The 17,849-nt window shown below is 38.7% G+C and overlaps 1 protein-coding gene across 1 annotated transcript in view; it reads left to right on the top strand.

Moving 5' to 3' along the window:
* The window catches only part of RELN (reelin), a 553,687-nt gene that overhangs the window by 141,597 nt on the left and 394,241 nt on the right, over positions 1 to 17,849 (top strand). The window contains exon 3 of the mRNA XM_055590184.1: positions 15,135 to 15,270. Coding sequence (XP_055446159.1) covers positions 15,135 to 15,270 — 136 coding nt within the window. The remainder of the gene's footprint in view (positions 1 to 15,134; positions 15,271 to 17,849) is intronic.

The raw sequence follows: 17,849 nt of genomic DNA, 5'->3' as shown, positions 1-17,849 counted from the left end.
TAAGTGAAGTGTGATAAGAATATATTAAAAGGATGTATTAATCAGAGAAATCCAGTATTGCTGAGGTAACAAATTAACCCCCAAGCTGCAGTTTAACTCAATAGTCTGATAGCAGCCGAAGACTCTTCAGAGTAGTTGTCCTCCATGCAGGGACTCGGCAATCTTAGGTATTTCCAAATTGTGGCTATACTATCAAAATGTGTGACTTCCACTGCCATCAAGGAAAGGAAATAAAGGAACCTAAGGAACTCTGGGTGGCTGTTCTGTGCTTCAAGTAGGAAATAGTGCCCTGGAACTTCAAAGAAACTAAACGTGTTGGGGAGTATGTGACTATCTTTGTTGTTGTTTAGTTCCTCAGTTGTCAAACTCTTTGTAACACCATGGACTGCAGCACACCAGGCTTCTCCGTCCTTCACCATCTCCTGGAGTTTGCTCAAACTCATGTCCATTGAGTCAGTCATGCCATCGAACCATCTCATCCTCTGTAGTCCCCTTCTCTTCCTGCCCTCAATCCTTCCCCACATAGTGTCCTTTCCAATGAGTCAACTCTTTGCATCAGGTGACCAAAGCATTGGAGCTTCAGCTTCAGCATCAGTCCTTCCAATGAATATTCAGGGTTGATTTCCTTTAGGATTGACTGGTTTGATCCCTTTGATCCCAAGGGACTCCCAAGAGTCGTCTCCAGCATCACAACTCAAAAACATCAATTCTTCATCACCCAGGCTTTTTTATGGTCCAGCTCTCACATCTGTACATGACTGCTGGAAAAACCATAGCTTTAACTATATGGACCTTTATCAGAAAAGTGATGTCTCTGCTTTTTATTATGCTGTCTGAGTTTGTCATAACTTTTCTTCCAAGGAGCAAGTGTCCTTTAATTTCATGGTTTTAATCACTGTCCACAGTGATTTTGGAGCCCAAGAAAATAAAGTCTGTCACTGTTTCTGTTGTTTAGCCATCTATTTGCCATGAAGTGATGGGACCAGATGCCATGATCTTAGTTTTTTGAATGTTGAGTTTTAAGCCAGCTTTTTCACTCTCTTCTTTCACCTTTCACTAAATCAAGAGGTTCTTTAGTTTCTCTTCACTTGCTGCCATTAGGGTGGTATCCTCTGCATATTTGAGGTTATTGATATTTCTCCCAGAAATCTTGATTCCAGCTTGAGCTTCATCCAGCCTGGCATTTTGCATGATGTACTCTGCATATAAGTTAAATAAGCAGGGTGGCAATATACAGCCTTGATGTACTCCTTTCCCAATTTTGAACCAGTCCATTGTTTTATGTCTGGTTTTAACTGTTGCTTCTTGACATTCATACAGGTTTTTCAGGAAGCAATTAAGGCAGTCTGGCACTCCTCTCTGTTTAATAATTTTCCACAGTTTGTTCTGATCCACATAGTCAAGGTCCTCTGTGTCGTTAATGAAGCAGAAGTAGATGTTTTCCAGGAATTCCCTTGCTTTTTCTATGATCCAACCATTTGCCTTGTTGCATTTCTTTTTCTTGTGGATGACTTTGGTCACCACCATCTGTACAGTGTTACAAACCTCCATCCATAGTTCTTCATACACTCTATCAGATGTAATCCCTTGAATCTATTTATCACTTCCACTGTATAATCATAAGGGATTTGATTTAGGTCATACCTGAATGGCCCAGTGGTTTTCCCTACATTCTTTAAGTGTGAATTTTGCAATGAGGAGCTTTTGATCTGAGCCACAGTCAGTTGCTGATCTTATTTTTGCTGACTGTTTAGAGCTTCTCCATCTTCACTTGCAGAGAATATAATCCATCTGATTTCAGTATTGACTATCTGGTGATGTCCATGTGTAGAATTGTCTCTTGTGTTGTTGGAAAAGGGTGTTTGCTATGATCAGTGTGTTCTCTTGACAAAACTCTGTTAGCTTTTGCCCTGCTTCATTTTATACTCCAAGGCCAAACTTGCCTGTTACTCCAAGTATCTTTTGACTTCCTACTTTTTCATTCCAGTCCCTTGTGATGAAAAGGATGACTTTTTTTTTGGCGTTAGTTTTAGAAGGTCTTGTAGGTCTTCATAGAACCATTCAGCTTCATCATCTTCAGTATTAGTGATTGGAGCATAGACTTTGTTTACTGTGATGTTGAATGGTTTGCTTTGGAAACGAACAGAGATCATTCTGTCATTTTTGAGACTGCAGCCAAGTACTGCATTTCAGACTCTCTTGTACTATGAGGGCTACTCCATTTCTTGTAGGGATTCTTGCCTACGGTAGTAGATATAATGATCACCTGAATTAAATTTTCCCATTCCTGTACATTTTAGTTCACTGATTCCTAAAATGTTGATATTCACTCTTGTCATCTCTTGTTTCACCACTTCCAGTTTACCTTGGTTCCAGGTTCCTATGCAATATATTGTTCTTTACAGCATCAGACTTTACTTTCACCACCAGACACATCCACAACTGGGCATTGTTTCTTCTTTGACTCAGACTCTTCATTCCTCCTGGAGCTATTTCTCTGCTCTTCTCCAGTAGCATTTTGGACACTTTCTGACCTGAGGGGTTAATCTTTCAGTGTCATATCTTTTTGCCTTTTCATGCTGTTCATGGGGTTCACAAGGCAAGAACGCTGAAGTAGCTTGCCAATCCCTTCTCCAATGGACCACATTTTGTGAGAACTCTGCACCATGACCTGTCCGTCTTGGGTGGCCCAACACAGCATGGCTCATAGTTTCATTGAATTAGACAAAGCTGTGATCAATGTGATCACATGGCTAGTTTTGGTTAGTTTTCTGTGATTGTGGTTTTTATTCTGTCTGCCTTCTGATGGATGCGAGGCTTGTGCAAGCTTTCTGATGGGAGGGACAGGCTGTGGGGAAAACTGGGTCTTGCTCTGGTGGGCAGGGCCATGCTCAGTAAATCTTTAATCCAATTTTCTGCTGATGGTTAGGGCTGTACTCCCTCCCTGTAGTTTGACCTGAGGCCCTCAGTCCTAGAGTTTGCAGTCTCTGTGGTAGGATGTAGGCTCCAGTGAGCAACAAATGCCCTGACCAAAAGGTATGTACAGTTAATTGGAACAGAAAAGAGTTGGACAAGAGTTAGTTAGGATTCTTTGGGAATTTGACTAGAAAGTAGCAGAAAACATCATGAAGTCATAATAGAAGCTGGTGAAGGTAATTGAGAGACATCAAACAAAAGGTTCTGGCCATCTCATAGGAAGAAGCTGTAGGTAGAGTCCCTCCAGTACCACGGAGAGCTCCTGCCATTTAAATTACTGTATGATGTCAATTGTAGTGCCTTCCCTGGTAGCTCAGCTGGTAAAGAATCTTTCTGCAATGCAGGAGACTCCAGTTTGATTCCTGGGTTGGGAAGATCCCCTGGAGGAAGGGATGGGCTACCCACTCCAGTATTGTTGGGCTTCCCTGGTGGCTCAGCTGGTAAAGAATTCACGTGCAATGCGGGAGACCTGGGTTGGGAAGATCGCCTGGAGAAGGGAACAGCTGCCACTCCAGTATTCTGACCTGGAAAATTCCCTGGACATGTGTAGTCCATGAGGTTTTGAAGAGTCGGACACGACTAAGTGACTTTCAATTTATTCAACAACAGTTCATTCCATAAACATTTATTACATGTCTATCATAATTTTTTGTGTGTAAAAAATTTATAATGTAACAGTCTGATGGGGAAGACAGATAACTCCCTGTAATGCAATGAATAGTTCAATAAAGAACTATTCTCTGGGTAGTATGAGAACATGGAAATGTTCCTAACATTAAACTGGGTTACAGGAAGGAATTATACAGGAAAGTTTCATGGGGGAGATAATTTATGATCACATATGTATATTAAGTGAGAAGTAATCATTTAGCCAAGCCAGAGGAAGAAAGGGCACTTTAGGTCAAAGGTCAACAAACCTTTTTCTGTAAATGGCACAATGGTATTTTAGGCTTTTCAGGTTATCATAGGTCTCTTTTGCATATTTTTTCACTTTTTTTTTTTTTTTTACAAATTTTCATAATGCAAAACTATTCTGAGTTCAGTGGTTGTACAAAAACAGGCCATGGTTCAGATTTGACCAATGGATCATAGTTTGCTGACCCTTTGTCTAGGCAGAAAGAACAGGAGTAAAGCCAGAGATAAGTACATACAACGTATATATATTGTTTGGTTTTGATAGAATATGAAATTTGAATAGGGATCATGATAAATAATCCCAGATAGATAGGTGACAGAATATCATGTTAGACTTAAGCCTATTTTTTTCTTAAGTTTTGATTAAACTTAAAGATTTAAATCAGTAGAATGATAAAATTAGATTGTGCTTTAGAAAGATACTTCTATTGAGAATTAACCTTAGGAGGTAAAACTGAACACAGAGACCAATTTGGGAGCTATTGGCACTGGTCAAAAAAGAAATAAGAAAAGCCTGAAATAAAGGCATAGTGGAAAAGGGTAGGTAAGAGGGGACACAGTTGAAAAAATTTTGAGGTAACATCAGAAAAACTTGATGATAGATTGACGTGACTCCAAGATGAGGTAAGTAGTATTTTTTTAGCTGAGATAATAAATATTATGCTGACTCATTGATGTTACTCCTTTAACGGGAACTCTGATAATCATTTGTCCCAGATTTACACCATCTGGAGTTAGAAACCAGAGGCACATCTTCTGTCTTGATGTAACTTTTGGGGAAATCTATTGGGCTTTGCAGGAAGGGTATGGGGAGCTTTTGTTCCTGTCCATCAAATAGACTGAGCAGTACTTTTCCTGTGGAAGAATGCCTGTTCAAGATAAAGGATAAAGAACTCAATATACAGATTCATGGAAATAGTTCTAAAAGCTGTAGTCTTTCAGGACTGTCAGTTATTTCAGCTATTTTTGGATCAAGAAATCCAAAACTTCATAGACTTTGAAATTGCCCTCTGAATGAAGTAGACATAAGTCATCTATGATTGCCCAACATTTTTATATAGTTTCCCATATTGTTAGTATCACCATCCCCGAATAGAATTTCCATAATCCCTAGGGTTAAGGCATGTAGCTTAGTTTCTACCTACTAGACCAACACTCAGAAGTATGCAGGATGAAGTGGGGACCAAGTGTAGAGAAATCCAGATTCAGCCAAGTACAGCAATGAAAATGAGGGGAATATAGTTATATACAGTGGCCACTGTAGTGCAATTAGTTTGGAAAGGCTTGGGCAGGCAACATGTAGAGATTATCATCTTGTTGTTCAGTCGTTAAGTCAGGTCTGATTCTTTGTGGCCCCGTGATCTGCCGCACACCAGACTTCCTTGTCCTTCACTATTTCCTGGAGTTTGCTCAGATTCATGTCCATTGAGTCAGTGATGTTATCTAACCATCTCATCTTCTGCCATCCTCTTCTTTTGCCTTCAATCTTTCCCAGCATCAGGATCTTTTCCAGTGAATTTGCTCTCCACATTAGGTGGCCAAAGTATTGGGGCTTCAGCTTCAGTATCAGTCCTTCTAATGAATATTCAGGGTTGATTTTTTTTTTTTATAGAATTGACTGGTTTGATCTCCTTGCAGTGCAAGGGACTCTCAAGAATTTCCTCCAACACCACAGTTAGAAAGCATCAATTCTTCAGCGCTCAACTTTCTTTCTGTCCAACTCTCACTGTATATGACTACTGGGAAAACCATAGCTTTGACTAGGCAGACCTTTGTTGGCAAAATGATGTCTTTGTTTTATAATATTCTGTCGAGGTTTGTCATAGCTTTTCTTCCAAGGACTAAGTGTCTTTTAATTTCATGGCTTCAGTCACTGTCTTCTGTGTTTTGGGAGCTCAAGAAAACAAAATCTGTCACTGCTTCTACTTTTTCCCCTTTTATTTGCCATGACGTGATGGGACCAGATACCATGATCTTAGTTTTTTAAGTGTTGAGTTCCAAGCCAGCTTTTCACTTTCCTTTTTAACCCTCATCAAGAGGCTCTTTAGTTCCTCTTCACTTTCTGCCATTAGAGTGGTATCATCTGCATATCTGAGATTGTTGATATTTCTGCTGGCAGTCTTGATTCCAGCTTGTGATTCATCCATCCTGGCATTTTGCATGATGTACTCTGTATATAAGTTAAATAAGCAGGGTGACAATATGCAGCCTTGTTATACTCCTTTCCCAATTTTGAACCAATCAGTTTTCATATGTCTGGTTCTATTTGATCTGCATACAGGTTTCTTAGGAGACAGGTAAGGTAGCCTGGTATTCCCATCTCTTTAAAAATTTTCCAGAGTTTGTTGTGACTCATGAGTCAAAGGCTTTAGTCTAGTCAATGAAGCAGAAGTAGATGTTTTTCTGGAACTCTCTTGCTTTCTCCATGATCCAATAGATGTTGGCAACTTGGTCTCTGATTCCTCTACCTTTTCTAAACCCAGCTTGTTCATCTGGAATTTCTTAATTCAGGTACTTCTGAAGCATAGCTTACAGGATTTTGAGCATAACCTTGCTAGCATGTGAAATGAATGCAAGTGTATGATCATTTGAACATTCCTTGGCATTGCCCTTCTTTGGAATAGGAATGAAAAATGACCTTTTACAGTCCTGTGGCTACTGCTGAGTTTTCCAAATTTGCTGACATATTGAGTGTGGCACTTTAACAGCATTATCTTTTAAGATTTTAAATAGCTCAGCTGGAATTCCATCACCTTCACTGGCTTTGTTCATAGTAATGCTTCCTAAGGAGCACTTAACTTCACGACTGAGCAACTTTTAAGAGGAGAGGCAGAGTATGCAATATTAGGAGGAAAGACATCAGAAATATACTCTGAAACAGTGGACCAGAGAGCTTCAATTAAAGACAGTGCAGACTTTACATAGCTCTTTGGAAAGGATGCTGCTGTGTTAAACTCAGTGTTTAGGCCACATAGACCTAAGTGTAACTAGATGACTTTGCCCCTTACAGAGCAATTTTGACCTGAAAATGTCTCACTCACAACAGTACCTAATTCAAGCACATGTCTCAGGTCAGTTCAGTTCAGTCGCTCAGTCGTGTCCGACTCTTTGCGACCCCATGAATCACAGCACGCCAGGCCTCCCTGTCCATCACCAACTCCCGGAGTTCACTCAAACTCATGTCCATCGAATTGGTGATGCCATCCAGCCATCTCATCCTCTGTTGTCCCCTTCTCCTCCTGCCCCCAATCCCTCCCAGCATCAGAGTCTTTTCCAATGAGTCAACTCTTCGCCTGAGGTGGCCAAAGTACTGGAGTTTCAGCTTTAGCATCATTCCTTCCAAAGAACACCCAGGGCTGATCTCCTTTAGAATGGACTGGTTGGGTCTGCTTGCAGTCCAAGGGACTCTCAAGAGTCTTCTCCAACACCACAGTTCAAAAGCATCAATTCTTTGGCGCTCAGCTTTTTTCACAGTCCAACTTTCACATCCATATGTGACCACTGGAAAAACCATAGCCTTGACTAGATGGACCTTTGTTGGCAAAGTAATGTCTCTGCTTTTTAATATGCTTTCTAGGTTGGTCATAACTTTCTTTCCAAGGAGTAAGTGTCTTTTAATTTCATGGCTGCAGTCACCATCTGCAGTGATTTTGGAGCCCAGAAAAATAAAGTCTGACATTGTTTCCAGTGTTTCCCCATCTATTTCCCATGAAGTGATGGGACCAGATGCCATGATCTTCGTTTTCTGAATGTTGAGCTTTAAGCCAACTTTTTCACTCTCATCTTTCACTTTCATCAAGAGGCTTTTTAGTTCCTCTTCACTTTCTGCCATAAGGGTGGTATCATCTGCATATCCGAGGTTATTGATATTTCTCCCAGCAATCTTGATTCCAGCTTGTGCTTTTTCCAGCCCGGCATTTTTCATGATGTACTCTGCATAGAAGTTAAATAAACAGGGTGACAATATACAGCCTTGAGGTACTCCTTTTCCTATTTGGAACCAGTCTGTTGTTCCATGTCCAGTTCTAACTGTTGCTTCCTGACCTGAATACAGATTTCTCAAGAGGCAGGTCAGGTGGTCTGGTATTCCCATCTCTTTCAGAATTTTCCACAGTTTATTGTGATCCACACAGTCAAAGGCTTTGGCATAGTCAATAAAGCAGAAATAGATGTTTTTCTGGAACTTCCTTGCTTTTTCGATGATCCAGCAGATGTTGGCAATTTGATCTCTGGTTTCTCTGCCTTTTATAACAAGAGGAAAAAAGTTATCCAATAACTATCTGGTGAGAATTTAATGTCTTTGAAGACAGAGAGGTAGAGGAGGAGGGGAGAGCACTTGAGTTTGTGCCTGGAGGAAGGCCCTCTATTCAGGTTCACTCTCAGATGATATATGTTTGACCTCTGGATTTAGAGTTCTCTTGGATCAGCACAGGGGTCTGTCCTAGAATTGAAGTACTGCCACTGAAGGACAGAAGGAGGGAAGAAGCCAGTGGACAGTGTGAGATAGCAGATGGATTTGTGTTCCAGTTCTGTTTGCTAGCTCTTTTATTGACATGTGTTTAAATGTTGGCAAGTTACTGAAATCCACTGGTTCTTGGTAATTCTCCTGTATCTTTTTAAGTGGGAATGATAATAATAGCTAACACATATAGTACTGACTGTGTGTGTGTGCTCATTTAGTCTTTGAGCCACCCTGGTATTATCATCTGCATTTTCCTGGAGAGGAAAGTGAGGAACAGAGTGTTTGAGTAAGTGGCCTAAGATTCTGCAGTTCCTTGATAGTGGAACAAAGGTCTGAACCCTGGCTGATTGTCTCCAGGGTCTGTGCTCTCAAACTTTCCCTTCTACTGCCTCTGTAGTAGTAGTAAGATAATAATATGGGTAAAACCCCTCACAGAGAGGGCATTTGATAAATGGTAGTGCTTGGAGAGGGATGGGGAGGGAGGGCAACAGCAGGAATTATCAACTTTGTAGTGAGTGAGGAAAGAATCAGGTTGACTTAGAATAAATTCTTTGAGCTTGGATTCTCATGCATTTTCTAACGTATGCCCATAGAATATACACTTCCAGAATGATTTTTTTTTAAGATTTTAGTACTTTTTTCTTCTAGATTTAAATCTGAAACTGAATTGCCTTCAAATCAGTGCTTCAAAAGTTAAATACACCCACTGCATAAGTGTGAGTGTGGGCGCACATACTCTTCATTATCTTGTACCACTACTTGAAAGCTATTCTTTTCACATCCATTTTCATCAGGCTGGTACTTCACAGATAAGGTGCAATGAGGATGTTTGCAGGAAGTTCAGTGATTAATTTTCAGCATATAAAATAATGTTTAGCTTTGCTGAGATATTTGTGTACATTAATCTAGCAAAGAAGGCAAATAATAGACAAGACAGATTCTGTAAGTAAACATTTATTTGTATTTGAATCAGATGAAAAGATTAAAGGGTGACATAAAGGAACTCTATAATTCATTTTCTCTCTTCATTTAAAATTTAAGACTAACTTTCCAGACTGCATTTTTAGAACAGTCTACTTTTTTATTAACTGATGTAAGTTTTTAGATATCCTTTTCTTCTTTTTAAATTGTATTTATTATGGAGGATAATTGCTTTATAGTGTTGTGTTGATTAGATATCCCTTTTAAACAAAGAGCCAATGATGAAAATAAAAGGGAACAAAGCATCTTAAATATATGTTTTTTCTTACACTTTTTATATAGATACAAGTTAATATATTGACTAAGCTTCCTGACAAAATATTCTATCATACTTTCTGAAAGTGTTTGAAACAGTAAAATACTTATTTTAAAATTTTGTCATTTTTATGTATGAAGGTTACATTTATCACAAATCAAAAACCTCTAATCTTAATGTACTTTCCCTTTATTTCATGATATCCCCTCCCCAGATGCCTTATTTCTTGAATTCCACAAAAAGCCAGGACATGCTTCTACCCACTTTAACAATAACTGTGGCAAATAACAGGCTCAACACATTGGAGTAATCCACATCTTTAATCTATAACATACACCCAACATGAATGTGTAATTTTCCTACTACCTTGGTTATTTTTTGGTAATAAAGTCTTCAGAGTATTTCTTGGAAGTGAATAGCCTACATTTTTATGAGTATATGTACATTTTATTTTCAAGATGGAGGAATCATAGAGATTCTAGTTAAAGCTCTGAAGACCCAAGGTATGCACATTAAAAGCATAGAAGAGTATTCCTGAGGGAAAGTGGAGTTCATACAAGGTTTAGTCATAAACTTAAAATAACTGAAGACATGTCAAGGAAAAATGACATCCTGGAAGGCATAGAAATGTGTATCACTGTCTTAAAAGGTATCATGGAAGCATCTTGAGAACAATTAAAGACATTGTGAGCCTAATCTTGCAGAAGTATAATGTGGATAAAGGAAATTCTTACATGGATTCCTATCCTTTAACCACAACTTTGAGAAAACAGATGCTAGATATTCTTAAACTAGATATCCAGTGGTTTGAAGAACTTAATGAATTAAAAACATTCATACTTTGTCAAATGAATAGTTGTTTTATAAAGTTATATTGATTATTTCTTGATACAGAAATCATAACTATGTGAATATTCCTATGTGTGTACATGATAAGGAAAATATATCCATAATATCAGTGCTTTAAAATCTGTCAAGACAGTTATCAATCTCATAGAGACTCACAGTTTGAAAGATATACTTTACTTTTTTGTCCAAAGTTAGACCAAGAGAGCCATACTTCCTGAATTGCTTTCTTTCTCTCATGGTCCAATTCTCTTGCAAAAGAATTCCACAGAAAACAATTTTGTATGAAAGTTTGCACATAACCACAACAATGAAAATAAAACATTGATTGTAACTACATTATACACATATATATTTTATGTGTATACACCTCCCTGAGATTCACAGTGTAATTAAATTCTTTTATCATATATCTGATTTTCTTTTTTTCAAGTAATTTTAAAATTCAATGTATATATCCTATTATCCAGCATGCAGCAGAGGAAAACACCATCATACCTTTAAATTCATTATCAAATTCAAATTAAAGTTACCCAAGAGTAGGCTTCCAAATCACATTTATTACTTAGATGGTATATGTCTTTCATGACATGAAAGCCATTAAAAAGATCACTATGGCGGATGCAGTAAATTGTGTTTCACAGAACGCTGCAAGCTGACATTGACTCCTCTCCTTCTCCTGGATCTCATTATGTGCCTACCTCTGCCCGTTATATCTGCTTTTGTGAGCTGTCCTCCTATTTTTCTTCTGTTCATTTAAATTGTACTCAGAGAGCTAAGGAACTGAAAGGAGTCTTAGTGATCATGGACCAGCAGTTTATAGTCATTGGAACTGAAGCTTGAGAGGGAGCACCCTGACCAAGGTAATGCAGCAGCGGGTGACAGAGCTAATGGTACAGTCTTGTGCTTATCCTCTGCTGCCTCATGTGCATAAACAAATATGGGAAATCTTGGCTTTTCCCTCAAAACTCAACTCTTCAACAGAGCCATTTCTTTTTACTTTTTCTATCATGGTTTACTACAAGATATTGAGTACAGTTCCCCATGCTCTGCAATAGGACCTTGTTGTTAACAGAGTCATTTCTGACTGTGCAGCAAGGGTGCTGGTTTGCATCCAGGCTGTACTGCCATTGCTATATAAACTATAGGCGAGTTTTTACCTCCATTATCTTATTTTCCTAATGGGTAAAATGGAGAAAATAACAGCTCTTACTGCATAGGATTGTTTAAAAGCCTTAAACAAGTTCATGAACTGCTTAGAATAGTGTCAGTCCATAGTAAGTGCTCAAGAAGCATTAGTTGTTCTTATAGTTGTCCACATTAATCACTCTTTCTCTTCTGTTTTATATTTTTCACAAATAGCACCCAGTTAGTGCTTGCTTATTTTCTAGTTGTTTTATTTAGAATATTAGTTTATTCTAGTTCTCTCTTCTCACCTGAAGTCATTTCAAGGTCGGGACAATGTCCTCCTGTATTTCTTCTATGTAGCTAAATATGGTCTAACCCAACATTTGATGCAACACAGGGATTCTGTAAATATTGTTTTCTTTGCTGATTCACTCAGAATGTCTGGGAACTGGTATTTATTCTATCTCTTCAGGTGATTCTGCTGTGTAGCCAAGTTGGAGAACTGCTGTGCTGGATGGTTGGATTGCAAGAATGTTATCCTATGGAGTATTTACCCACGGCAGGGCATGAGGCAATTGCAATTCTATATCTACCTTATAAAATTCTTTCAAATAATATGCAGTCTAGACATTGACTCACTTTCTCAGAGGAGCTTTGAGGAGTGAGGAGGTATTTGAATATGAATCCTGTTACCAAGGTTCTGAGACCCTGAAACCTTATTTTGTTTGATTCATTTCCCTTCCCACATAATTGCAGCTGTAACTTTTGCTTTTCCTTTCTGGCCAGGCTGACTCTTGCAGATGTGTCATTTCCCATACACTGGATCCCTGCTTTATGCCTGACCAGAGAGGCATGGCAATTCCTTAGTCACAGCTACTGAGTCTCCTTCGGCAGTCTATGATTTCCCTGGAAGTCTGACATCTTCTCTAACCTTGTGGTTTCTCTGACTTGGTGACTTTCATCCTTTTGTTGCAAGATACAGCTTAAATTTATATATAAGTTTACATTTATATATGTATGTATTTGAATGAGAAAGAAGAGCATTATTAGGATATGTCAAAATATATACTTGTTCTTCTATTTCTTTGGCCAGTATGACCTATTCTGAACAACTTACTATTCTAGAAGATTCTGTTTCATTAGTTGATATAACATATGTGTATAATTTATAGTCTTATTTTTATAGTTATTTGTTTTATATTTATTTAGAAAATATTTCTTGAGTATCTGAAGTGTGTCATACATTGTGATAGTTGCTTGAGGTACAAAGATTAAAGACATAGTCCCTCATAGACTCTCTGTAGAGGTAGTCAAGAGTATGATGGAGTGAGGTATGGACGTTGTGATGGCATGTAGGTAAGGCACCTGTTCAAACATGGAAGTACTGTACCAGATACTTCCATATGCATTGGGTAATTTAATTCTCCAAATAACTTTAGGATGGAATGGACATGGTGTTTTCATTTTATAGACTAGAAAACTATCTCAGAGAGAAGCCATTTACCCAAGTTCACAAAGCCAATTTTATTAAATTTTCGACTGTCCACTCATGGAAATGTTTTTTATTAATACAGTTTATTTTTAGAGCAGTTTTAGGTCACAGGAAAATTGAGTAAAAGGTACATAGATTTTCCGTACACCACCCTCCTCCAACCTTCTGGGTGTCTTGCACCACAGTGGTATCTTTGTTTTAACAGATCAACCCTCACTGACCCATCATTGTCACTCAAAGTCCATACTTTACACTAGGTTTCATTTTTGGTGTCGTGTATTCACCATTGTATTATTATATGGAATAGTTTCACTGGCCTAAATTTCTCTGTGCTCTGCTTATTCATATCTCCCATCTTCCCTCCCAACCCCTAGCAACCACAGTCTCTGTAATTTTGCCTTTTCCAAAATTTCAAGTGGTTGGAATCATACAGCATGTAGTTCTTTCATATTGGTTTCTTTCATTTAATAATATGTACTTTTTTATTTGAGAAGGGCCTGGCAACGCACTCCAGTATTCTTGCCTGGAGAATCCCATGGATAGAGGAGCCTGGCAGGCTATAGTCCATAGGATTGCAAAGAGTTGGACACAACTGAAGTGACTTAGCACAGAACAGGACAGCACAACACTTATTCATGTTTTTTCATGGCTTGATAGCTCATTTCCTTTCAGCTCTGAATAATATTCTGTTGTTTGTATGTACCACACTTTATTTACCCATTCACTTACTAAAGGATGTCTTGGTTGCTTCCCAGTTTTGACAGTTATGAATAAAACTGCTATATACATCCATGTGCAGGTTTCTGAGTGGACATAAATTTCCAGTGTATTTGAGTGAATACCAAAGAGTGTGATTTCTGGATTATATGGTTAGAGTATGTCTATATTTGTAAGAAAATGCCAAACTATCTTCCAAAGTGGCTATACCATTTTGTATTCTCACTGGCAATGAATAAGAATTCCTGTAGCTCCATATCCTCACTAGCATTTAGGACTGTCATTATTTTGGACTTTGGTCAAATATTAGGTATGTAGTGGCATTTCATTGTTTTAATTTGTAATTCTCTAATGACATATGATATTGAATATCTTTTCATATGCCTACCTGCCATCTGTATAACTTCTTTGCCTGTTTTTAAAAATCAAGTTCATTTTCTTAGTGTTGGGTTACCTATTAATATTTTATATCTGAGGTAAACATGAGAAGATCATCTTATTACAAAGGAGAAAAAGCGTCTCCTGATAATTCAGCTGGGAGCTGACCTGGTACTCAGCTATGCCATGATGATCTCATGTTGAAAATGAGCAGTTTCATAGGTTATCTACTCTGAGACAGAGTAGATGTGGTTTGAGACAAAAACAAGACCACTTTTTAATCATGCCTGAACATAGATGAAAGCAAGAACACAGTACAAACCAAAAGCATGACCAACATTCCCTCTCCATGCTAATGTGATCGCTGCTGCTGTTATCAACCTCAACTTTAGCTCTTCTCTATTCCTCATGTCTCATAGATAAAAATTAAGATACTCAGTGATAAAATTGCTCCTACTTTCTAATAGTACCAAGATTGGAATCAAAACCACCTTTCCCTGGAACCTCCCCAACAAGACTGAGGGGGTTCCCAGGATTCAGGACTTTCAGTACTATAATCATGAAATAATCTAACACAAACCCAAATATTTTAACAAGCTCCTGCTAACATCCTCCCACTGAGATACCTCCAGATTCTCAGTAGTATTTGGTGACCCTTACTGCAAACACTTCCAGTAAGTCCAACCTTGTTTCACTGCAGGTGTGGTCCTGGTGGTATTTGGTGATGGGTAAAGACCAATCAACAAAATCAAAATTAAGCAAATATTATAACAATTAATTTAGTAGATTGCTCCTTAACAATAATGTTTTAAATGATTAATTTCCTTCTGACAATAGAAAATAGAAAACCGCACAACTTATGGGGAAGCCAGATAGCATGTTGAATGTTAACATAAAAGAACCAGAAAATATTGTTATGCCATCATATGAAGGACTTTGTTTTGTTGTTTTTATAACAACACCCTTTCCTTTCTGTTTGTCAGGTATCATGTCTGACCACCAATTTGGTAACCAGTTTATGTGCAGTGTGGTGGCCTCTCATGTGAGTCATCTGCCCACAACCAACCTCAGCTTCGTCTGGATTGCTCCACCTGCTGGTACAGGCTGTGTGAATTTCATGTAAGTACCCAAAGTGTCTGTGACTGGTACAGAAGGCAAATGTATTATCAAACCAAACTTGGATCTACCCGCCTGTGTACAGTAAAATCAATCAGTGGACAGCATCTTGTGGTGAAAGGAAGTACAATGTTTATCACAAGGCACCAAGGAAGGAATCCATGTAGCTAGTGCTCAAGAGACTTGAACTCCCCAGTAATTTTTAGGAAAAGGTTTTTAAAGACAGGATGAGGGAGAAGGTTGCAGGGTGTGTGATCAGTTCGTAGACATTCTTCCGATTGGTTGATGGTAAGGCAATCAGAAGTCTGTATCATCAACCTTCTGGTTCCAATCAGTCTGGAGTCAAGATGCTTGTGGCAGCATACAGTTAACTTGTACCTGGTGGGGATTTCAATATCTGCAAAGTAGCTCAAAGGCTATGGCTCACGATATTACCTGAAGCTCTTGAGGAGGAACTCAAGGTCCTTGAATTTGTTTAATAGCTAAACTATTATTATTTTGTCTTGCTTGACTGTTTTCCTTTGTTTCTGCATTTTCTTCTCTGATTAAATTTATGCTTGGCACTTGGGGAAGGCCTGGGAGGCTAAAGTTTTTCTACAAGTAACAGGCAGGCATGTATAGGCTTCTCTAGTAGCTCAAATGGTAAAGTGTCTGCCTGCAATGCAGGAGACCCAGGTTCAATCCCTGGGTTGGGAAGATCCTTTGGAGAAAGAAATGGCAACCCACTCCAGTATTCTTGTCTGGAGAATTCCATGGACAGAGGAGCCTGGTGGGCTACAGTCCATGGAGTCACAAAGAGTCGGACACGACTGAGCAACTAACACACACACACACACAAGAGGCAGGAGTAGGACATGCAGTGGTCTGTCTGCAAAGGCCCTATAGAGTCCTGCTTGCAACCTCAGAGAGGTTATGTATATAGTAACTATTTAAAGGTATTATTTTAGCAGGTTTAACCTTAATTAAGACCACTCATTTTGGTGTCAAAAAAGGCCAAAATTGCAAAAATAAAACTTCAATAAGATAAAAGTATGTGAAGAAATGAAGACAATAGGGAAATGATTTTCAGGAAATAAGATGAAAACAGATACAAAAAAATGCTATGAGGATCCACACACAGTTTAGAAGAAGACCAGAGATTTAGAGATTCCACTTTTAGCTAAACCTAGCCACAAGTGCCAAGAGGAAAACATAGTTAGCTAATTCATGGTGGTAAGAAGTCAGAACTGTATAGAAACTCACTGAATCTCTCCTGTGCTCATCAGGAGGAAACAGGGAAGGGTAGTGAGCAGTGTCCCAATAGCATCCTTAGATAAACACTGCACTGTGGTTCAGAGTCTGTGACTTGTGACATCTCTCAATGCAGATCATTCCCCTACTCCTGCCACACAGTTGTCACTCCTCATCTTTCTTATCTCTTTTTTTCTCCCACTGTATTTTTTTTCAGTTCTAACACATGATATGCTTCATTTATTTATGTATGTTATTTATTGTCTGATTGTTCCTGCTGAAATGCAGGTTCCTTGAAGATAAGAATGGTTTTCTGTTTTGTTTACTGATTCACCCCAGTTATCTAATACAGTTCCTGCACACACTGGAAGCACTACCTAAATATTTGTTGAATAGATGAGTAGGCCAATGGAATAAGTTCTGAAACAGCTGTTCTATGGGCAGTCAGGTGAAACAGAGCTGGAATTCATCTTGAATACTGTTCTATGCCAGCCTTCTCCTCAGACAGCAAGATCCTGTAAAACCTGAATACTCCAAAATTTACCACTGCCTTTTCTTCTCCCTTAATAAAATACAGTTCATTGTCAAGGGTGTATGTCACATCACTGATTATATATTTTCTCTGCCTATCCTCTGGGTTACTCAGGCTGGAAACATCAGATTCATCCACCCGGCTGGTTGACATTTAATCCCATCATTTTCTCCCTCAGAAAGTTTTTCACCCTTGAACCTTTCTTTCCAGTACCTCTTGCTAAGGTGCTTGCAATAGCTTCCTAACTGGTTTACCTCCAGCCTATTTCTCATCCGGTCCATCTCACAGTTAATCTTCCTAAGGCACAACAAAGTGTTGATTGCTCAAAACTTGGATAGCCTAAGACTTTCTTCTAAAGTCCAGCTTTTTGGAGTGGGTTTGAAGGCGCTTTCAAATCTTGCAGTCTATCAACTTCTTTCTTGTCTCCCATTACCTCTGCCTTCTGATGGTCACAAATTGGCAGCACATCCCACAATTCCCTAAACATTCCCTGACTTTTTCTCTTTCTCCATGCTTTTCCCTTAGCTTGGAATGCGTATTCTCTCAAATTCAGTTGTTAAATTCTTACTCATTCTGCAAGCTGCCATTCATTCTTAAGTAAAAATCTTCTATAAAGCTTTCTGAGATATCAGCAACATAATTGATGTGTATCGTCACATTTTTGCTTATAACTCTGTTATGCGTGTATACAAAGTCACTTCAGTCATGTCTGACTCTTTGCAACTCTATGGACCATAACCAGCCAGGCTCCTCTGTCCATGTGATTCTCTTGGCAAGAATACTGGAGTGGGTTGCCATGCCCTTTCCCAGGGGTTCTTTC

This window comes from Bubalus kerabau, chromosome 8 (assembly GCF_029407905.1).
Source record: "Bubalus kerabau isolate K-KA32 ecotype Philippines breed swamp buffalo chromosome 8, PCC_UOA_SB_1v2, whole genome shotgun sequence".
In the NCBI taxonomy this organism is placed as follows: domain Eukaryota; kingdom Metazoa; phylum Chordata; class Mammalia; order Artiodactyla; family Bovidae; genus Bubalus; species Bubalus kerabau.
Note: the sequence above shows the minus strand (reverse complement) of the source record. Positions and strands in the feature narration are given on the sequence as shown.